This window comes from Camelus ferus, chromosome 2, assembly GCF_009834535.1.
Source record: "Camelus ferus isolate YT-003-E chromosome 2, BCGSAC_Cfer_1.0, whole genome shotgun sequence".
Classification (NCBI taxonomy): Eukaryota; Metazoa; Chordata; class Mammalia; order Artiodactyla; family Camelidae; genus Camelus; species Camelus ferus.
In genome coordinates, this window is record NC_045697.1 from 7,111,912 (window position 1) to 7,135,141 (window position 23,230).

The 23,230-nt window shown below is 45.9% G+C and overlaps 1 protein-coding gene across 1 annotated transcript in view; it reads right to left on the reverse strand.

The window, feature by feature from the left end:
* Positions 1–8,362: 8,362 nt before the first annotated feature.
* The window catches only part of HS3ST1 (heparan sulfate-glucosamine 3-sulfotransferase 1), a 29,836-nt gene continuing 14,968 nt past the window's right edge, over positions 8,363–23,230 (reverse strand). The window contains 2 exon segments of the mRNA XM_032494012.1: positions 8,363–9,443; positions 9,445–9,689. Coding sequence (XP_032349903.1) covers positions 8,643–9,443; positions 9,445–9,579 — 936 coding nt within the window. The 5' untranslated portion in view covers positions 9,580–9,689 and the 3' untranslated portion in view covers positions 8,363–8,642.

The window sequence follows — 23,230 nt, forward strand, 5'->3', positions numbered from 1 at the left end:
TAAGCAACACAGTGTACGTGCCTCCACTCTACTTACGCAACAGATGATTTATGCAAAATCACTTAATCACTGTCACATACCATCAAAAGGTTGGAACGAAAATAGGCAAATGCCTTAGGTCAAAATGGTTGAAATTACATAGGAGGCTCGAGGACTCATAATAATGATAACTTACATTTGTATAATGGACTCTAAGGTCCATGAAAGCTCACACCTATATTAATCTCCCTTTAAAATATGACCAAAAATCCATTAAGTAGGTGTCTGCCCATTTTATTGTCAAGGAACAACCAAGTATGGCAGCTTGTCTCCAAAGAGGTCCCCCAGGGAACCACACCTCCTATTATTCACCTCCTATGGAGTCCTGCCCACTGAATCTGGGCTGGCCCTATTGAAACAGTACCCTGTGGGGGCAGTTTCACTATGCAACACTTGCAACTTTGGCTTCACTCTCTTGGAACACTCACTCTGGGGAAAGTCGGCTATCATAGAAGAAGTTCCACCAATGACCATAAGTCTGCCAAATTGTAAGGAAGCCCAAGTTGGCCACATGGAGAGACAGAGAGAGACAAAGAGAGAGAGGGAGAGAGAGAGAGAAAGAGAGAAAGAGAGGATAATGTCCAGCCAGCCCCCAAGAATTGCAGTCATTCCAACTGAGGCATCAAATATGTAATTAAAGAAGCCATCTTGGATTCCCAGTCAAGTCCGGCCTTCAGGTAACTTCAGTCCTAACCACCATCTGACTACAACTGGGTGAGCGCTCAAGGAAGAACTGACCTGTTTCCATCCCACCCACAGAACTATAAGGGATAATACCTTGCTGCATTAGGCCACTAAATTTTGGGGTAGTTTGTTATGCAGCTGTGAGTAACTGGAGTATCAGGTCTACCTAGCTTTTATTGTTTTTCCCATTGCACCCAAAACACTGCTAAATGAGGACTATAGCTTTAATCAGCCACTAACAACTGGATATCTGCTACCTGCAAAAACCTGTGTGAGACACTGGCTTCACCTGGGGACGGCGGAGAGTTAGACAAGTGATTAGACATCATACATACAGTGTCGAAGGTGTTAGGAAGTAGCTCTGAGTTCTCACCTGCATTAGGCTGTAGCTAACTACATGAGCACCGACAGTGATTTAGCTCCTCCAGGGCTCGCAAACTTTTTTCTCATAAAACAAGAAAATTAGCTTAAATGACTTCTAAGACCCCTTTCAATTCTATCAGTGGATAGGTATCAGCTGATATTTATCTTGAGGTTGTTGAGTGGGTTTCAAAAAAGATGTAATTTATTTTTAAGACACATACATACACACACATTCATGTGTTGGAAAAATCTGGAACAATACAAACCAAAATGTTGACAGTGATTATTTCTGAAAAATCTTACTTGAAGTATCTAGTTTTCCTACAACGGACATGTATTCCTTGGGCAGCAAAAAGTCATGCATTTTGTTTGTTTTTAAGAGAGAGTAAAGTGAGTTTAAGCTGAGAAAAATGGCTAGAAAGTAGATTTAAGTCTTTGTGTTAGTTTCTTATTACATAACAAGTTACTACAAACCTAGCAGCTTAAATCAACATGCATCTCAGTTTCCACGAGGCAGGAGTCAAGCTCTCAGCCAGAAGCATTCTCATCTGGAGCTTGGGGCCCTCTTCCAAGCTCACAGGTTGTTGGAAAATCTGAGTTCTTTGCTACGGGAGGAATGCCACCTTTGTTTTCTTGCTCATTGTTGGCTGGGGACACTTTCAGTATTGCTGGCCACTACAGTCCCTTGCTATGTTCCCCCACTCCTAAGCCTCTCACATGGCAGGTGATTTCTTCAAAACCAGTAAGAGAATTTGTCTCTCCAGCTGCTAAGTTGGAGTCTTAGATAATGTAACAGAGTCACATCCCAACAACCTTGCCATATAATGTAACCTGTTCTGCAGAGTAAATATCCCATCTTATTTACAAGTCCTGCCCACATTCAAGAGGAGAAAATTACATAGAATGTGTGCACCGGGGAGGGGAATCTTGGAAGGGGACATTCTTGACTTCTGACTACTATGTCTTTTTTTACTGATATTTATCATAAGTTCCTAATATCTATTTTTTTCCTTCTTGGTGCTCTACACTCTTCATGGGCAGGTATGTTGGGGAAAGGATTCTCTTTTGTACAGAAAGGTAGGGAAGCCTGGAGGTCAGATATGCCAGCCATGAAGACAGGCAACCCAGGGAGCAAGTCTGGCTCTGCTATTTACTAGCCATGTGACTGGGAAAATTACTTAGTATCTTTGTGCCTTGGATCCCCCATCCATCCATAAAATGAGGTTAATAGTACCTGTCTCAGAGGTTGATGTGAAGATTAAATGAGATAATTACACACCCAGCTTTTAGTTAGTATTCAGCCATTATCTCATTACCCTCTGTAGGGGATGTCACTGGTCATAAGAACTGAATTACTTTTCCATATTAGAAGAGGTTTTATACAAATACGATCTCTTATATTTGTACATTGGCCACTAACCATGCAATGCCCACAGAATCTCTGTGAAGAAGACATCATTCATCCTGTTTTACAGAAAGGTACCAGAAGTTCAGAAGTTAGAGAAATTGCCCAAGGTCACATAGCTGTGAAAAATCTCCCTGTTCTTCAGAATCGACAGGCAGTATTCTTTGCAGTATGCCGACATGCGAAAGCGGTCTGAGACTTGTTCTTCATGACATCATGTGGTAGAACTCATATCCACTGGAGGAAGCTAGGGGAACAGAGATTTAGTTACAGGAAGTGTGAATGTCAGTGGCCAATTTGGAGATGTAATGGGTTTCCCTGGAGAATACTGGATTCTCCCCTAGTGCAGTTTCAGGAAGCAGCTGTGTAGTGTGGCACAGTGGAAAGGGCTTGGGCATTAGGATGATTCACTTAGTTAATAAATATTTGTAATTCCTATCTCAAGCACTGTTCTATTTGCTGAGGATATGACGGTAAGAAAAACCAATGAGCTTGGATTAATTATTTCTTCCCGGCTTTTGTAAGAATTAACTAAGACAGTATACTGTGAAATGCTGTCCGTGCCTGGCCCAGAAGAGGTGTTCCCAGGAGGTCAGTCAGATCACGAGGCTGGGATGTGGTACAAGGGTTTTCACTTCAGACTGACAGCCAGGCTAGAATTACAATTCAATCTACAAACAAGAACTTCCTGTCTGCCATGTGCCAGGCACTGTCCCAGGTGCCAGGGTGTTGTGGTCAAGAGGAAGAGACATTCGTGCACTAGCTCTAAGTGAAATACTTATCAAGCAATAGACAGGCAACATCCTGTAGCACAAGTAAGATGGAGTGATGCCCTCATTTGTGGGAACCAGGATGCTCTCCTGAAGGTGGAGTTTGACGTTGATGCATTGACACTACATTGATAGTCTGGTAAACCAAAGAAGAGACTACTCCTTGGTAACAATTGTGTCTCTTCTTGTATTTAGCATTTGTATGTGTCAGAGAATACAATGGACTCATCCCCTATGGTCTGTTATTTAACTGGAAAAATTGCTATAACTCTGTGGGCTGGTCATTATTATTCATGTGAAATACAAACAGAATAAGACATTTAGGCAAGTTTACTATCTTAGATTGGATGCCCTAGAAGCAAAGCCTGAGTTGGGGATTCCTGTATTCTGGGGCAAGTCATTCCCTAGGAGTGGGGTTACAGAAGTCATGAATAAGGCCATGCGGAACATGGGATAAAATGGAAGAAATTAAGCAAAAGTGTAATTTCAGGAGAAGTCTAACCTCAACCCAATCCAAGGAGGAGTTCTGGGGCATGAGCTGTACCATCGAGGCTGTCCTGCCTGGAGACCAGGGGGCCGGGCTGCTACCCGACAGCTTGACTTCTTGCCCCACATCGGTCCGTCTTTAGTCACAGGCAACCCCGAGGGAAGCAGGAAAGCAGGGCGGACATAACTTCCCAGGTACCTCCAGGTAAGGTGGCTTCTGACAGCTAAGAGAAATGCTCCAGGAAACAGTACAGACTGAGCAATCAGCAGCCAGCTCCTCTGGTGGTGGGGATGGGAGCACTTCCCTGGTACACAGAACCTGGATGGGGCACCAGCAGCCAGGGCTCCAGTCCCGAAACTGGGAAGTGGATGAGGAAACCAAGGCCATGGGTGCCTCTGACTGTTTCAAAACCAGTCTGGGTGTATTTCTCAAAGTCCTAAATGCTCTTAACCACCAAGCCCCATACCCACAGAGTTTAGTTTTACTTCATCTCATTGAATTCTCCCCAGAAGAAAGTTAAGTCAGTGTCAGCCCATTTATATCAAGAATGGAACAGGTTGTGAGAACTGGAACCTAAGACCACATGGTCAATAATTGGTAGAGTTGGGATTTGTACCTGTCTTCTGGTTCTGTTTTTTTTCCTCTCCGGTTACCTAACTGGGAAAACTGGGGAAAATGGAGTGAAGATCTTGGTATCAGGGTGACCTGAAGGACCGAGGCCATGTCTTACATGAAAATATTGCAGTCAAGCATCTCAGTCAGGAGAGTCTGTAGCTTTGGTCCTCACCCCTTGTCTGCCATTTGGAGAGCTCCTTTGTTGTGCTCTGATCTTTAGCTTAAGCTCAGACTTCCTAAATGAACGTCTGCCAGGAAGGAATGGGCTTTATCTTGTGCCCTTTGTATCAAATCCCAGCCCCTCTTTGCTTGAAGACAATCTGATACACCTCTCTGTGCATCCTGGCGTTCTACACGCCCATCACTTTTCCAGGAGCTGCCTGACACACACTTGCGCTTTATTTCACCCTCCCCGATCCACAATTGCATAGACTGAAAAGTAGCGGAGCGTGGACATTGGACACTAAATTCTGGTTGTAGCAGTCAACGGCTCTGGCATCGTGGGCAAGCCCTTTAGTCTCTGACTTTGAGTTTCCTCTTCTGTAAAATTAGTGCTATGCCATTTCCTATGTCTCAGAATTGTCACATAGATTAGAAGCGACATATTTAAAATGCCAAGCACGTCGCAGGTATGCAATAAGTGGTAGTTATTTTTATATGACAGATACATCTGCACAGGAGACAGAGACACAGCGGTGCCTGCTAAGTAAGCTTCCACCACTTGGAAAAGTGGATGTCAAGGCCACAGTGTCTGACCCAGAGTGAGTTTTCAGTGTGTTTAACCCGTCTCCATGCCCTGTAGACAAGTCTCTTGCCTGCTTCTTCCTGCCGCCCTTCCCCTCCCCATCACCCAGGGATGATGGATGTCTTGATTCCTCAAGCTGCCCTGGTCCAGAGTGCCCTGCTCTGGTTACATCCATTGCCTCCTGTGCTCCAGCTCCCTGGCAATTCCTCCAAGAAGCCCTCCTGTGGAGAGAACAGGGTCGTGTGGCCCACAGGTTAAGTGATCCGGGTCACAGCTCTGCCCCATGACCTTTGGGAAGATGCCTCATCTCTTGTGCCTCCTTAGCAATGGTATGGCAGAAGGTGCCTGTCATCTCTCACCTTGATTGTCGATGATACGTGACGACCCCTCCCCCTTTCTTCTAAAACAGTGAGGGGAGGTGCTGTTCTCATGCCCCAGTTTCCTCTTCTCTCTAAGGGGACCAGTTGATTTCTCTCAGGGATGTTCTTGTATTAAATGAGAAAGTACCAAACACACAGCACTGGCCAGCAGCACACAGGTGGAGCTAAAGGCCTTTCCTCTGCTTTTCAAGCCCTTCCTTTTTTTTTTTTTTTTTTTTTAAATTTAAACACGGAACAGCCTCCCTATTCCTTCCATATTCTATTGTTGTTGTTTTAAATTTAAACACAGACTAGCTAATGGCTATTTGTTCCTGCATTAACATTCTCTTTCACACTCTTGAGAGCTTAATACCATGCTAAGCACATAGTAGGGCCTCAAAAGAAATATACAATTTTAGTGAATACTGGAACTCTTGGCAGTGACCTCTGATCCCAACCCTGTAAGTAGCAGGCGCGCCGAGGGTTGGTCCCTTCTGCCCTCATCTCTCTCCCGCTGAGCACAGTCTCCCGGGGGAGAGAGAGCAAGGCACTGGTGCTCAGAGGCACATCACCATTTTTGCTAAAGTAGCAAATTTTCAAGCTGTGAGCTGATAACCAAGTAGCATTAACAGGATTTCAGCACTATCTGATCCCTGGGAGAAGGGAGGGGGCTGTCCTGACTCAGAAGCATCCAGTGAGGTGAAGACTCCACATGCATAGCTGAGGCTCTGCTCAGCTGCTCCCAGCTTCCTATCTGGAAGGTCATCACCCAAAGGCCCCCAGGCAGCCCCCGAGCCTGGGCCAGTCAGGGCGGCAACCTCACTACTTCCCATCAACATCATTCTCTCATTGTAAATAGACTTAGTGTCAGGCATGTTTGGAGAGGGATCAGGTGCCCATCTGGCTCCGGAGCCATTGCCTCTGGGCATCCGTGAAGGTGGGCCTTGGTCTACTGCAGGATCTCCCGGCACCTGACAGTGCTCGGGTGAGACCTCAGTGCTCTGTCTGGAGCAATGGCTTCACACTGCTTGTACCTTCCAAATGGCTGGCTCAGGTGGTACCCTAAGTAGATGAACAGAAATAGCCACTAGGACCCCCCTGCCCCCTTGCCCATTGTGGACCTCCATGAACACATTTTCAGTCAAGACCCACACCCCCAAATCAACAATGACTGAATGTATACCTACCAATATTTAAAGTGGATCATCCCCTGTTATCAGCTGGGTCAGCCGCAGCAGCTTGATCATGTCTCCAGTGCTTGGTCCTCCCCTCCTCCATCCCTACACACCACCTCTTGCCCCGACAAGGTGGGCTTCAAGCCCTCCATCCTGTTAGGTACAGGCATTCATAAGTGCTTTGCAATGAGCATCCTCTTAGGAATCAGAAAATTCATATCAGGGTCTCCACTCAGTCTCCAAATTCCTGGGCATCTGTGATAACTCGATTTCCCCTTTTGGGGCCTCCCATTTTTTTATTCTTAAGTGAGGGTGATAAAAACAAGATCCAATGATGTGTAACGGGGGGATGTGCTTTGCAGGCTGAAAAATACCCTGCTGGACGCCTGCTTTATTTCCGCCGCACCCTCTGGTAAGTTGGGTGTTTATTGACAACCTCAAAGAGGGTTGAAGAAGGCATTCTCTCTGCTGTCTGGGCAAGGCCAGGCACGGGGCACGGGCCAGGCTAAGGTCAAGCCTGCTGCAGCTGCTGGACTCCAACCAAGGGGACTCACCTCCCACAGAGCACTTCTGAGAAACCCTCAGCCTCACGCTTGCTCCTTTTGAGTTTAGAAAGAGTCAGGTAGAAAAAACAAAAAATACAAAAGACCTGTGCTTTGGCTCTAAGTGAGCTCTGAGCCCTGGCTCACAATAAATGCGACCTTGGGCAAGTTCCTTACCCTCTTTGTGCCTATTTCTTCCTCTTTGAACTTGCCAAGATAACCCCTACTTCCTGGAATGGCTTGGGGAAATTTCAGTGAGTCCTCATGTATGAGGCCCATTTCACTCCTCTGCCTTCAGTGTAAACTATGTCAGGAAAAGGGTTTATTTTGCTTGCCTATATTTTTGGTTTTACTGTCATGAATATATTTTGCATTCACAATAAGAAGAACTCCCAGTTTATTTAATTCTGTAAAAGGCTGGCAGAATGGAGAATGCATGAAAAAACTGAGGCTCCGAGGGTCTTCTGTGACCACTTCCAACAACCTAGTTGCTCGAGGCAGAAGTGAAACTGAAATCAGGCCTCTCGCCTCGCCTCTTGGAGCAGGTGCAAGGCATTGCCAGTCCTCTACACCCTGCTTTGCATTTTTCTCTTTTCCATTTTAACCCTTGAGAGTTTAAATGTCTTTTCACCTTCAGGACTCCAAATTTGGAGTTGATTTTATTCTATGTGGCTTTCTGGAGACCCACTGCCAGCTGGCAGCCCAGAGATCATTCTGAAGGCCGGTAACCACTGTTGGGAGTTTCACCGATGGCTGCAATCAGACATAAGTCTAAGCCTTCTTTGAGGCAAGTCTTTCGTTAGTTATTAACAACTTTCCCAGCCTTAACTACTTTGTCCACTTTGAGTTTACACGGGATTAAAATCCACACTACCTGCTGAAGTTGGGAATGGGTGAAACTGGCACCTCCCAAGAATAAGAGGGGACCTCAGGGAAGCTAAATCTCACAATGCCAGTAAAAAATAAATCTGATGACCACAGCGAGGGATTAAAAATTTAGAAGGCAATGAAGAAAGGAGAGGAGAGAATTACACAATAGCTGTGAAAAACATTTTTTTTTTTGAGTAACAAAGGAATATAGATTGTTCTATAGATTGCTTCATAAGTGAACACCGACAAGCTATTTTGAGTTGGGGGCAAGTTAATTACCATCAAAAAAAAAAGGGAGCATCTCCAGATTTTTTTTTAGCAGTGAAATATTTTAGTTCCTTCATATAGAGACATATTACACAATGTTAACATCCATGAAAAACAATACAAAATGCCCTCGATTTAACAAGTAGAAAAATATAACTAGTATATATGGCAATTGTGAATCTAATACTGTACAGAAGTAATTTATGGATTTTACAAATAAATTATAGCTTAAACGCCCTTTTAAAATTCTTTGTTTCCCCCCTCCCCAGATGTACATCAGAACTTACAACAGGAAATGTTCCGAGCCTAGCTTATTGCAAATCAGTGCCAGTCAAATGTTCTGCCGACAAGCTCGAAGAATTTCTTATTTGGCTCGTGGAAATATTCGTGCAGTTTATTGAGGAGTTTGGGGTCGATTTGGGGGTGCGCCCGGCCTTTGGACTCGTGTAAGCAGCGGTCCCGGCCGCCGTCCCGCAGGCAGTAAAACCCCTTGGTTTTGTTAAAGTAGAAGTTCGAGGCGTTGATCTGCGGCGACAGCTTCAGGAACCTCTCGACCTTCTGGATCTCGGGGAAAGGGTCCCTGATGAGGCGGTCGCCGTCGACGATGTGGATGCGGCGCAGCGGGAAGAAGCGCAGCCAGTTGTGCATGTGCACGTGGTACAGGCTGCGGTTGAGGGCCTTGTAGTCCACGTTGAGCCGGCCGTCGCGCACCAGGAACTCCTCGATGGACGGGTAGGGCTTGTGCTTCTGCACGTGGTTGTAGAACACTTGGGTGTAGTCGGACAGCACGCGCTCCGACGGGTCCCGCAGGATGAGCAGCAGCCGGATGGACGGGTTCATGCTGTGCACCCGCTCAGGCACTTTGGGCGACGTGAAGTACGCGGGGGTCTTTTCCACCGTGAGCTGGTGCGGGGAGGAGAAGGGCATCTGGCGGAGGTACCAGCCCAGGCCTTGGCTGTAATGCTCCTCCCAGTCGAAGAAGTGCACCTCGTTCTCCGCGGCCGCCACGTCGGGGTGCAGGCTGAGCATTTCCAGCAGCGCGCGGGTGCCGCCCTTGCGCACGCCGATGATGATGGTCTGCGGGAGCTGCTGGGCAGAGCCGTTGGGGGCCGCGCCCTCCAGGGACCTCGCCCTGGAGGGTGGCTGCTTTCCCCACGAGCTCCTGCTGGCCCGGCTCCGACCCGTACACGGCGGGGCGGGAAGGCACTGGCTGGAGCTGGACCGCCAGCATCACCGCGCCCAGGAGCAGCGCGGCCATGCTGGACACCACGGTGGCTTCACTGGGCCGGGCGCCGCTGGATCATGAAGCGCTGCCGCAGGGGGATGCTTCCAGATCAGTGACACATGGGTGTCGCAGGCCTCCGATTACTAGGAAACAAAGGGGAAATTATTAACCCCAAATAAATGCTCGGCTTAGTCAAGCTGCCCACTCTGCTGTCTTGGGCATGGTTGTTCACCACCTTGGGGTGTTCTCAGTTTCTGTGTCCTGTGAAGCAGGAGTGGCAGTTTCTGTAGAAGGCAAGATAATAAATGTTTTAGGCTTTTGGGGACATGCAGTATCTATGGCAACTCCAACTATGCTGTTTGGCTCTAAAGCACCCAGAGAAAATGCACAGAGGAATGGCTGTGGTTGTGTCCCAGTAAAACTTTATGGTTGGACACTGACATTTGAACGTCATATAATTTCCACGGGTCATTAACTATTACTCTTCTTTTGATTCTTTTTCAAACATTTACATGTGCAGCGCTTTGTGGGCACAAAAGCAAGGCCCGGTTTGGCCTGCAGTCACAGTTTGCCACCCCGTGCGATAAAGGAAACAGTTGAACAGGTCTTTTGGCCCTCAGTCAACATCCGTGAAATAACTACTAGCTGCCAGCCCCCGGCAGAGCGGCCAGTGATTAGAAGCCGGCATTGTTCCAGCTCCCCCACCCACCGGGGGCTCCTGATCCAACCCAGGGGACAGAAGTCCACTGCGGGCAGCACGGCCATTGCCCTCATGAATGGGAGTGCCTGCCTGTGGTGGTAGCTGTTGAGATTTGTGGTGGTTTATATTCCAGCACAACTTTGGCAAAGGTTAACTGATACAACCTGACTGCAGGCATCAGTGAGATACATGCTACGATTCTAGCGTAGGCAGGCTAGTGTGAGTGTCTACATTCATTCATTTTGCCCTAAACAATGAAGTATGGCTTCCTAGCAGAGGAAGTGTTTGAAGTGGGCCTAGAGGGATAAACAGGTGAGGGTACCAGAAAGAACAAAAAAACCTTCACACATGCAAAGTTTTACTGTTTATAAAGTGGTCTTGCAGTCGGCTTGGTGGATCGTCAGCATAACAAGGATGGGTAAGGGAGGAAGGCAGGACAGTTTTGGACGAGAGTCTTCCCCAAGGACACAAAAATTTAGTCCATTTCAAAATTCAAGGCCCACATTTAAAACTCTACATGCAGGGCTCTTCCTATGAACTGCCTCCTTCATTCCTTCTCCTCTTTACCTGTCTGAGATTCATCACATGTAGGCATGAAATTTCCCCGTGGATGCAGGCCCTTCTGGGCTAGTTGGCATGGAGTTCCCAAAGACAAATGAGCCATGGTTGATGTTTTTAGGGGGCTGATAAGCAGCACTCTGTGTTTGACCCTCTCCCGGAAAGAGGAGATTGGAAAGTCTCTTTTAAGTAATCTCTGTCTAAACACCGTTCAGGAAGAGCTGGAGACGGGCCCAGTTTGGGGACTGTGGGATTTACAGAGCCAGACAAATGTTCTCTATCAAGAGGGCCCATCATCTTCTTTATGCCAAGTTTAAAATACCCTTTTTAGTTTAAAACGTGTCTAAAATATACAAATGAGGAACAACACTCAGGGCTTCCGTGTTTATGATCAGACTACTTGCTCCGCCTCCCTCAGACACTAACTGCATGAGCTGGTTGGAAAGATGTACATAAAAGACCAAGCAATCGAAAAGCTGGAAACCTTCAGAACATCACAGAACACTGGAAATGGGACTTGCAAAATCACCTGACATGATTATTCAGGGGAAAAAACGAAAAAAAAAAAAAAGTTTAAAGAGGGCTGGCCAAACAAGATAGGTTCAAGGTTGGTCTTACTGACTGGATGAGCTCAATTTAAGGGACCACTTGCTTTAGTGAACTGAACATTTTAGTATGTCTCAGTGAAATTCCATTTCCTTTTCAACAGCCCATGTGGGTCGACCCGACAGACCGACTGTGCTTGCTTTTACATGTTTGGGGTATGTGTGGGTGCACTCGGGGGCTTGTGTCTGTGCATCGAATGCACGCGTATGCCGGTGTGTGTGTGCAGGTGTGGCCTGTGCAGGGGGTGGGGTGGAGGGAGCGAGGGTAGCTTCTCCACGCTGGACAGCTGTACTCTTAGTGGTGGGCAGTGTTATCCCCACATCACAGCTCTGCGTCCAGACTCAGGAAGCAACCCAATCATGCAACGCCTGAGGGACAGAGTCGGAGCCCAGATCTGAAATTGATATTGTCTGACCATTCCTGCTCTCTCTACTCTTTTATAAGGCATCCTGGTGAGTCCAGTGCACATCTGAGCTCTTCTTCCTAAAGGGGAATTACCAGCAGACAGTGGGGAGAAGAAACTAAATACAGTTTGTTCTTTACAAAAGCAAAACAAAAAAACAAACAAAAAAGCCTGTGTACTTAGTACCTTAAAAGCTCCTCATTTGCGTATAGTTTCTAAAAGTGTATATTTACTTGTTCTAACCCTTCTACATTACACTTAAAAAATATTTGAGGTATATGGAAAAAAATTTAGTTGAAGTCGTATATGTATATGTGTCTTATGTATGAAACTTTAGCTAAGTTTGATGTATATACATACATATATATTATGTATATATACACACATATATTTGTACATCTAAATATATATATAAAATATATCACACACACATAGTGGCCACTGAGAACCAAGTGCCTCCTGCTGTAGGGTGACAGTGTGTGTCTCAGTGGCACAGCCAGAATTTCTGTGCCTTTAAGTAACACTCTCAGAAAAGGAAAGATGTCCAAGCTCAGGTGAATCTGTAAGCCAGGACATCTGGGCCACGCTGATCTTGACAATGGAGTGGTGAGCATCAGAGCAGAAGGGTGCTATTGAGTCCCTGCTTTTCATCTATGGTTAAGGAGGCCCTGAGGTGATGGGCCCAAGGTCACATGGAAAATTGGAGCCTGGAGGGTGTGGCTCCTGCATCCCAGTTTGGTACTCTCTCTGCGAGTAACTGCCATCTCCTTGGCACGTGATCTTAGCATAAAATCATGGCAACGTTTTAGGGGTCCTGAAGAAGAATCCCCCCCAAAATCCCAGCAGTGGCAAGCCCCAGCCACCAACTCCAGAATCAGTGGATACACAAGCACACGCATACAGAACGGAGTCAAACTCCTTCATTTGTTCTGCTCAGGAGGAGGGTCTAAAGGAATTACACAGGGATCCTGACTCTAGTTTTGACTTTCATCGAAGTGACTTAACCTCTCTTAGCCTCAGTTTCTCATCTGTGATGTGGTAATGATTCCACCTGCCTCAACTGGTTACTTTGGGACTGAAACGAGATGAGTTGTCAGTGCTGTCCAACAGAAAAGCAACGGGAATCACATATGACCTTTTTTCATTTATTACACAAATATTTATTGAATGCATGCTACATCCCTAGCATTTTGGCTAAGCGAGGAGATGAATTCCCCAGTACCTGCCCCCCTCCATCACGCCAACCACAGCACCTTCCCCATCAGAGTCACTGCAGCAGATGAGTTGTGTAAATAAAAGTATAGCACACAGCTTTACCACATTCTCAGAAAAACTCAGATCTCCAGAGGCAACTGAGAGATGCTCAGGAAGGTAACAGCAGCCCGTCTCAAAGGTGATAGTAACTGCTATTTATGTCCCCGACACTTAGTCATAGCTCATCCTATGACAGGTCATATCTTATTATTGCTTTTATTAGAGATGTTAAAATGACCCACCTATGTACTGGTACATTTTCCAGGAGCCCCATTAGAAAGAAATATTTGCCTCACATAACCCAGTGTATCCAAAATGTCATCACTCCAACATACCATCACTATATATAATCAAGGGGATATTTTGCATTTCTTTGTGTTTTACGTCTTCAAACTCCAGGGTGTATATATTTACTTCTACAGCACATCTCAAGGCCACAGGTGGCTGTTGGCAACTGAGGTGAACAGAGCACAGAACACAGAGATGGACAACACTGCAAAGAGTTGCATTTCTTACTTGAAAGCTCTTTGATTGTGGAAAGTACTCTCTTAATAGTAAGACCTCTTACCCTGCTCACAAAATCGGAGCTTCCCAAACAAGAAAAAGACCAGGAAGGCAAGTTTGAACTTGTAAGCAGCATAAAGATAAATTAATTTGTCTCCTTCCAGAATTAAACTAGGCAATGCTAAACAAAGGGAATCTTCTGGAAGTCTGGAGCCCTGAGCCAACATGGGAACAGACACAGACGGTTCAGGAGCACCTGGAGCCCGGGGCCACATTCCTCCCAAAAGCAATGAAGATGGCTGCCACCTGCCACACTTGCTACTGAGCAGACCCTGGGCTAGCAGCTCTGCACACCGGACCCCTGTGATGCTCACCGCAGGTCCTCAAGAGAACTGATATCATTACAGCGAAGTGAGGCTCACGGACATTAAGTGGTTTGTCCACAAAGTTACGGATGAACTAGGATTCAAACTCAGTCTGAACAGGCAAAGTCAGAGATCTCGCTGCTCCTTACCCCGGGTGGAAATACCCACAGTTAGTCTACATGCAGGTGCTGGGCTCCTTGGTGCGAGTCTCTGGTCCTGGTGAACCTTCATGCTGGGCACTGATTCTCTGATGAGGAACAAGATTCCTCAGAAGGGAACAGACTGGCTGGAGCATAAAATGAACCTTGTCCCTCCCTTTGGAGATGGATTAAAAGGTCCCACAGAGAGATCCAGCCCCTCTCTGTTCAGTCCCTTTTATCAGGGAGACCATTTTCTTCATCCTGCAATGATAAACCAAGCCCTGAGTGTCAAGAATTTGAGAGTCTTTCCCATCAGCAGCAGCAGGCTTCCTTGGGCCCCTCTCCGAAGATGCTGACCACGTGCCAGGCATGGGGAGCACACGGGAGAGGGCACAGGCTTTTCCAGGTGGAGGTCCCTTGCACTAGGGATTAAATCCAAATTCCTTTCCAGGCCTTCGGAGGAACCTAGGATGGGACCCGCCTGCCCCGCCCGTCTCAGCTGCTCATTTAAGCCAAGCCCTGACCTTTCTGTTCGTTTGAACACACCAAGTTCATGCCAGCTCTGGGGCCTGGCATTTGCAGCTCTCTCTTTCCAGGATGCTGGCCCCAGGCTTTCTGAGGCTGGCTTTCTCTTGTCAGGTTTTATTTCAAATGCTGGCTTTCCCCGCCGCCACATCAGCCCACCTGCTCTCCTTTCATCACGTTCTTCCCTATCATCCTGTTTTATACTCCTCATATACACTCCAAAATTATATTTGCTTGTTGATTGTCTGCCTCTGCACCAGACAGTATCAGTTCAGAGCTCCTCTATTGGTGTCCTGTCTCTCTCTGTGGCATCCTCTGGGGCTGGCATGATCACCGGGACACAGCAGGTGCTAGAGAGCCTATTTGCTGAATGAACACGTCAAATGTGGTGGAAAGTTAGGCAAATGGCTGAAGGCACTGAGAAAGGCCTTCTATTCAATACTCCTGGGCATATATCTGGAGGAAACTATAATTCGAAAAGGCACATGCACCCCAATGTTCATAGCAGCACTAGTTACAATAGCCAAGACATGGAAGCAACCTAAATGTCTATCGACAGATGACTGGATAAAGAGGATGTGGTATCTGTACATACATAATGGAATATTACTCTGCCACAAAAAGAATGAAATAATGTATTTGCAGCAACATGGATGGACCTAGAGATTACCATATTAAGTGAAGTAAATCAGACAGAGAAAGACAAATATCATATAATATCACTTATATGTGGAAACTAAAAAATAAATACAAATTCTATTTACAAACCAAAAACAGATTCAGGGACATAGAAAACAAACTATGGTTACCAAAGGGGAAAGGGTGGGGAGAGATAAATTAGGGGTTGGGGATTAACAGACACATGTTACAGTATATATAAAATAGGTAAACAACAAAGACCTAATGTAGAGCACAAGGAACTATATTCAATTTCTTGTAATAACATATAATGGAAAAGAATCTGTAAAGAAAAAAAAATACATATATATGTATGTATATGTACAACTGATCACTTAACTATACACCTGAAACTAATATTGTAAATCAACTACACCTCAATAAAAAAAAAACATTAAAAAAAGAGAAAAGCGTAACAGTTTGTCCATTTCTGAAAATGATTACATCAAACGGGAGTGAGTTTTTTCTCCCTAGAAGGTCAAGCAGACACAAGATGTTGAAAGGGAGCCTCAAAACCTCTCATGCTGATTGACCAAGATGACCTGAGAATCTAGAAAATATTTGAATGAAAAAAGGAGGGGAAGCAGTGAGATAACCCTTCAACAATATTTTAATTTTCTCCTTAAGTCTTCTCATTACAATAATGCACATCGTGACCTAAATTTCAAATGTAATTAATACAATTCTCTCGGTCCCACCACTGGAATATATTCATGGATGAAATGAAATGACCAGAATATTTCACAAGAGGGACATTCAGTGCATCGGAACAAGGATGCCCGTGAACCCTCCATCTGCAGGAAAGCCTCCCCAGCCTCTCAGCCAAAGCAGGAGACACAGCAGACACAGGCAAGAATCTCCCCTCGGATAACCAGGGTGATGAAAACACGGACACACGAGTCATATAAAGGATTTGACAAGAGTATTGGAGAGGGAGAGATTACTCCTGAGCCCCCATTGTGTGTCAGGAGGTAAACACTCATGTATGAATTATCCCCCGTCATATTTGTAGCAATATGAAGAAATACTTCTTCTCATTTTATTTGATAATTTTTAAACAGTGAAAAGGCAGTGTGTAATTGTCAAAAAGCAAAGAAGCTTTTGCAGCTGGACAGATCCAGGCTAGAATTCTTAGAGCTAACTGACCTCAGAGAAGTTTATCATCTCTCTGGGGCTCAGTGTGCCATTCTGCAAAATGGGCTCAAACCAATCTCACATGAATGCCTTCATGATTAAATAAGATTACCCAGGCCAAAGAGACAGCACACGGCCTGACACTCGGTAGGCAGTCAGCAAATGTTAACGGCCTGTCTTTCTCCTCAAGGCAGATACGGAAATATGCTTTGAAGTTTAAGTGACCTTTTCAAGGTCACAGACCAGGAAGCATGATAACTAAATTTCTGAGGACCATCCCTAAAGCCTGCTTTTTCCCAGAGCTCTGGCTTCCCCATTAGAGTCGCCAGGCACAGGGCTTTCCAAACTCACGCCTGCACTCCAGTCCCCTGGGGATGGAGCTGAAAATGCAGATTCTGGGGGGAGGGTATAGCTCAGCAGTACAGTGCACGCTTAGCATGAACGAGGTCCTGGGTTCAATTCCCAGTACCTCCACAAAATAAAAAATGCATTTTAAAAAACCTTAATTACCTCACCCCCCAAAAAATTTTTTTGAAAAATGCAGATTCTGATCCCAGAGGTCTGGGGAGAGGCCCGAGTCTGTGTTTCTAACAAGCTTCCACAGGAACTGGTCTGCCCACACACAGCCCTGGGGACGGCAAGAACCCGTGAGCTTAGAACCTCTGTGCCAATTCAGAGCCAGAGTCTGACCCTCTCCTTTGCCCTGGGCTGGGATGGCTCATGCTCCTTTGGGCTTTGTTTCTTATGGTTGTCGGGGAAGTTTGTTTTCAATTCCAGGACTGTAAACGATTGCGGTAGGCAAAATAGAGGGGGATCCGGCTGGCCACAGGGGCGGTATTATCTGTGGAGAAGGGCAGAGGGGAGATGTTGGAATTCAGAGGATTTAGAAGCAAAACCCCAGGCTCCAATCTCAGCTCTACAACTTAAAACCCACCAGACAGCAATGAAAACTCAGTGCCAGAGAGCCAGTGCGTTGGCCAATATATCAATTGTGAGGATTAAATAAAACAGTCCACGTGGATGCTTACAGCAATGCCGTGTTGCCTGGCCCGTGGCGAGCCCTTCCTTCAACTGTGGTAGCTACTTTTATCCCTAAAAATAAAAGAGGGCCGTGTGGTATAAATGGGTTCAAGAATGATAATTAGTCAAACGCATTTGTTCACGATCTGAAGTCCTGCGGTGACTCAACCAGAAAGAGGCTCACGGAAGAAAGGACAGTGACACACGGAAACGATCCAGGCTGTCTGTCTGGGAAGGGGCGCTCCGAGGGCCCTTCCCACCTGCCCGAGTCGCGGCTGCCAGGTGTGCGCGGCCCCGAGCGAGGCTCCCGGGAGGGGAGCCACGTTTAATCTGCGGTGCTGTGCACAGAAGGCAGCGGTGACCTAAATAAATCCTTCATTAGAAGCAGAAACACACTGGCAGAGGCAGAGCACAGCAGAGCTCCGTGACAGGAGGGCGGACGGGCCCTCTTATTACTCAGAGCAGCTGAGTGGGAAAGGGGGGCCGTGCTCGCAGACGGGGGTGGGCAGGAGCCAGGCTGCCTCTGCGCACTTGGATGTGCACGGCTCACTCCCTGCTCGGGTGTGACCCAGTCTTCTGACAGGTGATGGGAGCCTCCCTGGTTAAGGGGACAGTCATCATCTCCCCCCAGGTGGCGAGCACGCAGAAAGTCCCTGCATTTCCCCAGAAATGGCCAGGAAAGACCCACAGAACATCAGAAGCCAAAGAACCCTGTGCCATCATCTTGTCCTGTCCTTATCCCTGTCGATGGGGAAACAGGCAGGCAGAGAACGGGAATCCCAGGTCAAGCGTGCAGGGGCTGAACTGAGTCAGCAACCGAGGTCCCCTGGACCCCACAACCCTGGACCCCAAACGCATGGAGATCAGCACTTGTTTTTGTTGGGGGCAGGGAACATTAGAATAGTTTGCAGCTGAAAATAAATATACAAACCAGAGTAAATTCTCCCCCTGTTAGAAGGAGGATGTGTCTCATTTCTTGAACCAGACTGGATGGACTGAATTTTGTCCGCCACCCCCGCCCGCAGATTCCATATGCTGAAGCCCTTATCCTCAGTGGGTGGATATTTGGAGATGGGGCCTTTGGAAGGTAATCAGATTTAGATGAAGTCATGAGGATAAGACTGACAATGGATTAGTGTCCTTAGGAAGAGAGGAAGAGAGATTAGAACTCTCTTCTGCCACGTGAACACACGAGGAGATGGCAACCATCTACAATCAGGAGAGAACTCTCACCAGGAAGTGAATCCACTGGCATCTTGATCTTGGACACCCCAGGCTCAAGAGTTGAGAAAAATGAATATTTGCTGTTGATTAAGTCACCCTGTCTATGGCATTTTGTACAGCTGCCCCAGTAGACCAATACACAGCCCTCAGAAGAAACAGTAAAGAAAAAGAACCTGCCTGGAATTGCTTCCACTGCTGTAAGTCTTCCCAGGGGTAGCACACAACGGTCTCCTGGATCCAGGCAGGTGACATCAGCCTAGGAAGCCGGACGGCCGGCTGGGACCACAGTGAGCAGCCCTGTGCATATGTGGTCTGTCTAAAAAGCCAGCTGCTGCCAACTCCGGCAGGTGCTGCCGGAGACGAGGGACCGGGGCTGTCTGATCTTTGCATTTTCCAGATTCAACTATGGAGACTTCTGTGAAAACTCCTGATTTTTATTTTATGAGTGTAATAAATGGATATTAGTTGCCAAGTGAAGTGAGAAAAAGAGAAAAGACTGGAAGGCAAATCTGCAAAGACTGACGTGTCAGGTCCATTCTTCGCCCACAGGTGATCACTCAGACTTGGACAAGGCACCTACCATGTTTCTAAGTTTGTGCTGAGCTCCCCGGGACACAGAAATAGCCCAGTCACTGTCCTTAGAGCACCCTGTAAAGTCGGAGATACTCGTGCAAGAAAACCTATTAACCATGCTCAGTGTGAGCAGGGATCAGGCACAACTGCACCAGAGCCCAGAGGAGAGAGGTTGCACAGGCGGAAGACAGGGGAGGGCCCTGTTCATCCCACTGAAAAGCAATCAATGGCCAGGCATAATCTGGGAGGAGGCTTGGGAGTGGCTTGGCAGGAAGTCCCCCAGGGGCAATCACCCCAGGTAGAGTTTGCAGCAGCATCAGGGCTGGAGGTGTGGCATGGGGGCTGCTGGTGCTGGCGGTGGTATGGAGGTACAGTCTGTAGGGGAAGGTGGCAGCTAGGAGGCTGCAGGAGCTGGCAGGGGCCACAACCTGAGATTCAGAAACACAGCGGAAGGGAAAGCTCTATGGCAGTGGGACAAAGGGGACAAAGCATAAGGTCCCGAGCTTGAATCCCAGTAACGCCACCTGCAGACTCCAAGCGGGATAAGCTCATGGAAAATCTTGGAAACTACTGCTCACTTTTGGTCCAAGAGCTTGGTTTTGTCTTTTCTTTTGGATATGAGTGTTCTTGGTTTAAGGTAATCATTTAAAAACAGTTAACCTATTTTTTATATAGTAGTTAGTATCTGCAAATCCCAAACTCCTAATTTATTCCTCTCCCCTCCCTTTTTCCCCCAAACCATAAGTTTGTTTTCTGTCTATGAGTCTGTTTCTGTTTTGTAAATAAGTTCACTTGTGCCATTTTTTTTTTAGATTCCACACGTAAGTGATATCATATGATATCTGTCTTTGTCTGACTTAATTTCACTTAGTAGGATAATCTCAAGATTCACCCATGTTGCTACAAATGGTATCATTTCATTCTTTTTATGGCTGAGTAGTATTTCATTGTATACATACAAACACACATATATATGTATGTATGTATGTGTGTGTATATATATGTATTTATATATATACATCACATCTTTATCCAACCGTCTACAAGGTCCTACTCTCTAGCACAGGAAACTATTGAATATCTTGCAATAACCTATAATTCTATAGAATGTGGAAAAGAATATATATGCATAGCTGAATCAATATGTTATACACTAGAAACTAACACAACATTGTAAATTAACTGTAGTTAAATTAAAAAAGCAGACAGTAACGTGAGCGCTTAGGACTGACCTGCACTGTGAAACATACCGGGGCGGAGCGAGGACTGGCATCCCTGCCTGCAAGCCCCTGAGGCGGAGGCAGGCGTGGACGGAGGTAAAGCACGGCACCACGGCTGGGTTTGAGTTTGTACTGTCTGTATTTTTTTTCCCTTTTCCGAATTAAATTGCTGCTGCTCCTGTGATAGCACTAAATAAAGCAACAGTGAATGACTTTCCTTCATCCCTCACACATACACACACGGCTGTGATTTCTGTTCATCCCTTACTTTAACAAAATTTTTGAAACACTGTTCAAGTTCAGTATTCCCTTTTTCTTAAGCTATAGGCTTTACAAAATGAATTAGTGTCTCATTTGCCTCTGATTCAAGCTTTAACTTATCTATAATGCATTTACCTTAAGTAGGAAACACCTGCCTTATTATCTCAGTCATCTTGAAATCTTTAATCTGTCCAGAACAGCACCTAGATCTTGCACTCAACACAGCCTTCTCTGTGATCTCATGTTACCTTGTTACAAATTCAATTATCATTAGATGAAATATAATTCTATACAGGACATTCAATCATCACCAGACTGATCATTTATTCTTTCTGAATGTTGATGCAAAGTGATTTATATTGCATATTTTTAAAATGTTGTTAATTATTATTGCTTAAATAACATATTTGAAACAATCTGGCATCTGGGGGAGACATTCAGGAATCCTCAGGATGAATTATTACAAGAGCTCAGAGGTGGGAGGCGGGTGGTTAAAGGGGTGAGTTTGAATTGCACTCTATCCCTTACTTCCTCTTTGGGACCAAGAGCAAGTCATGTGACCCCTATGTGCTTCATTGTTTTTTTGTTTTTTTTTAACCTGAAATGTAGGGATGGTAACAGTATTAATTCTGTAGGATTGTCATGAGTATTAAAGGAGGTATTACTCCACGAAGCACTAAGAAGAGGGCCTGGCAAATAGGACACCCTCACTGAATATTATCATCAACACTGTCGGATCCCTGTTTTCCACTGCAGTGACTGAGAAAGGTCGTATTCAGGTAATCAAAACTGCCAATGCCATGACTTCAGGCATATAAAGTGCATCTCCACCAAGTCGTCTTTGCTTGAAGGGACCAATGCACAAGAGTGAACAGGGTGCTGGGCTGGGAGTTGGGACCCGGAGTCTAGTCCCAGATTCTGCCCTGACTTTTGTATGACCTCGATCAAGACGCAGAAATATTCTAAGCCTCGTTTACAAAAGGAAATAATCAGACCATAAATTCTAAGACCATCTGCCTTCTTATAGCTAAAAAGTGAAGGCTTTAGAGAATTAAGAAACATGGCAAGATACTATTATCCAAAATTCTGAACAAAGCAATCACTTAAAAATAAAGTTTTACCATTTGGGCCGGCATCAATCTAACATTTCACGGGTTAAAGCCGGCAACATATGTGGAATTTCCACACTCCTGAGATTCTGTTAATAAGGGAAAATAAGACAGCTTCTAGCAGGAAAGACTGACTCTTGGGTAGGGTCTCCCCTACCTGCCACTCTGGTTCTATTCAAATCATATTCAGTGTTCGTTTACCAAACATTCACTGAACTAGGACCTGATTAAGAGATGGATCAGCTAGATTAGAGGACCATCTATAAAGGATGCTTCGTCATCGCTGGGCCAAACTACAAATGAAGAAAAGCAGCATTGTATAAAAGGCTTCTCAGTGATAAGAAAATATACAATTAGACCAAGCCCTTCAGGTTGGGGTGGGGGCAGAGGGGTTGCGTGTGGTGGGATAAGACTTTCCTGCACTCAGCCCCAAAGGGTCTGCTTCACGACCTCTGAGGCTGGATGGAGGCAGTTGACTCTACAGCTTTTGCTTGTGTGAGTGCGGTATGTAAGCTTGGAAGTGAGCAGAATTGCTGAAGACAACAGAAAAGGACAGAGTCTTGCCACAGGGGTCCAGCCTCTTGGTTCTCACCACACATCACATTCATCCTCTTCCTAAAGAAATGAAGATGCATTTATTAATGGAGATGCATAATTAATTACTATTAATATAATATGGTTATTCTTCAAAGAGCTTGATGAGTAGTAGGATGAGTGAAAACCCAAAGATCAGCCTGCCCAGCGGACCCACCATTCAGTCAAGACCTAGATACACTGGCTGTGTATCCAGCACTAGAAGATTGGAGCTACAGTTGGCATCCTGTTTCTTCCCTCGAAAAAGGGTGCATGCAGGGGTGCAGGGTGTGTTGTGGGGCAAATGCAGGGAGAGGAGGCAAAACTATGTGATGATTGTGCTAAGGTTAGGACTGAGAGAGGGCTAAGGGTACCCTGCCCATTAGCAGTGTGGAGAGATTCGTAGACAACAGAATCACGGGTACACATACATCACACACCAAGTTATTTTGGTCATATTCACATGTCAAGATGCGAGAAAAGTTGTAACAGAGCTACATTTAGAAATAGTTCTTTTTTTTTTTTTTTAATGTGTGTGTGACTCAAAATCAAAGAGGAAAAATGGTGTGGGAATGAATGATCATGTCCCCATACTGTATTTCTTCCCCCAACTCTTAGTGAACAAGAAGGAAGAAGCAAAGGAAGAGGGAGGGGGACACAGGCGTCTGCATGTGGCTCTCTACACTGCTCCGTCTCTGGTGGGGTCAGTGGGATTGGATGGGACTTCAGTAGGGTTTCCCCATGAGATTCCCTACTCTACTCTGAAAGGAATTTGCTGAATAAAATCTGTGTGTGTGTGTGTGTGTGTGTGTGAGAGAAAGCTCCAATGGTGAACTA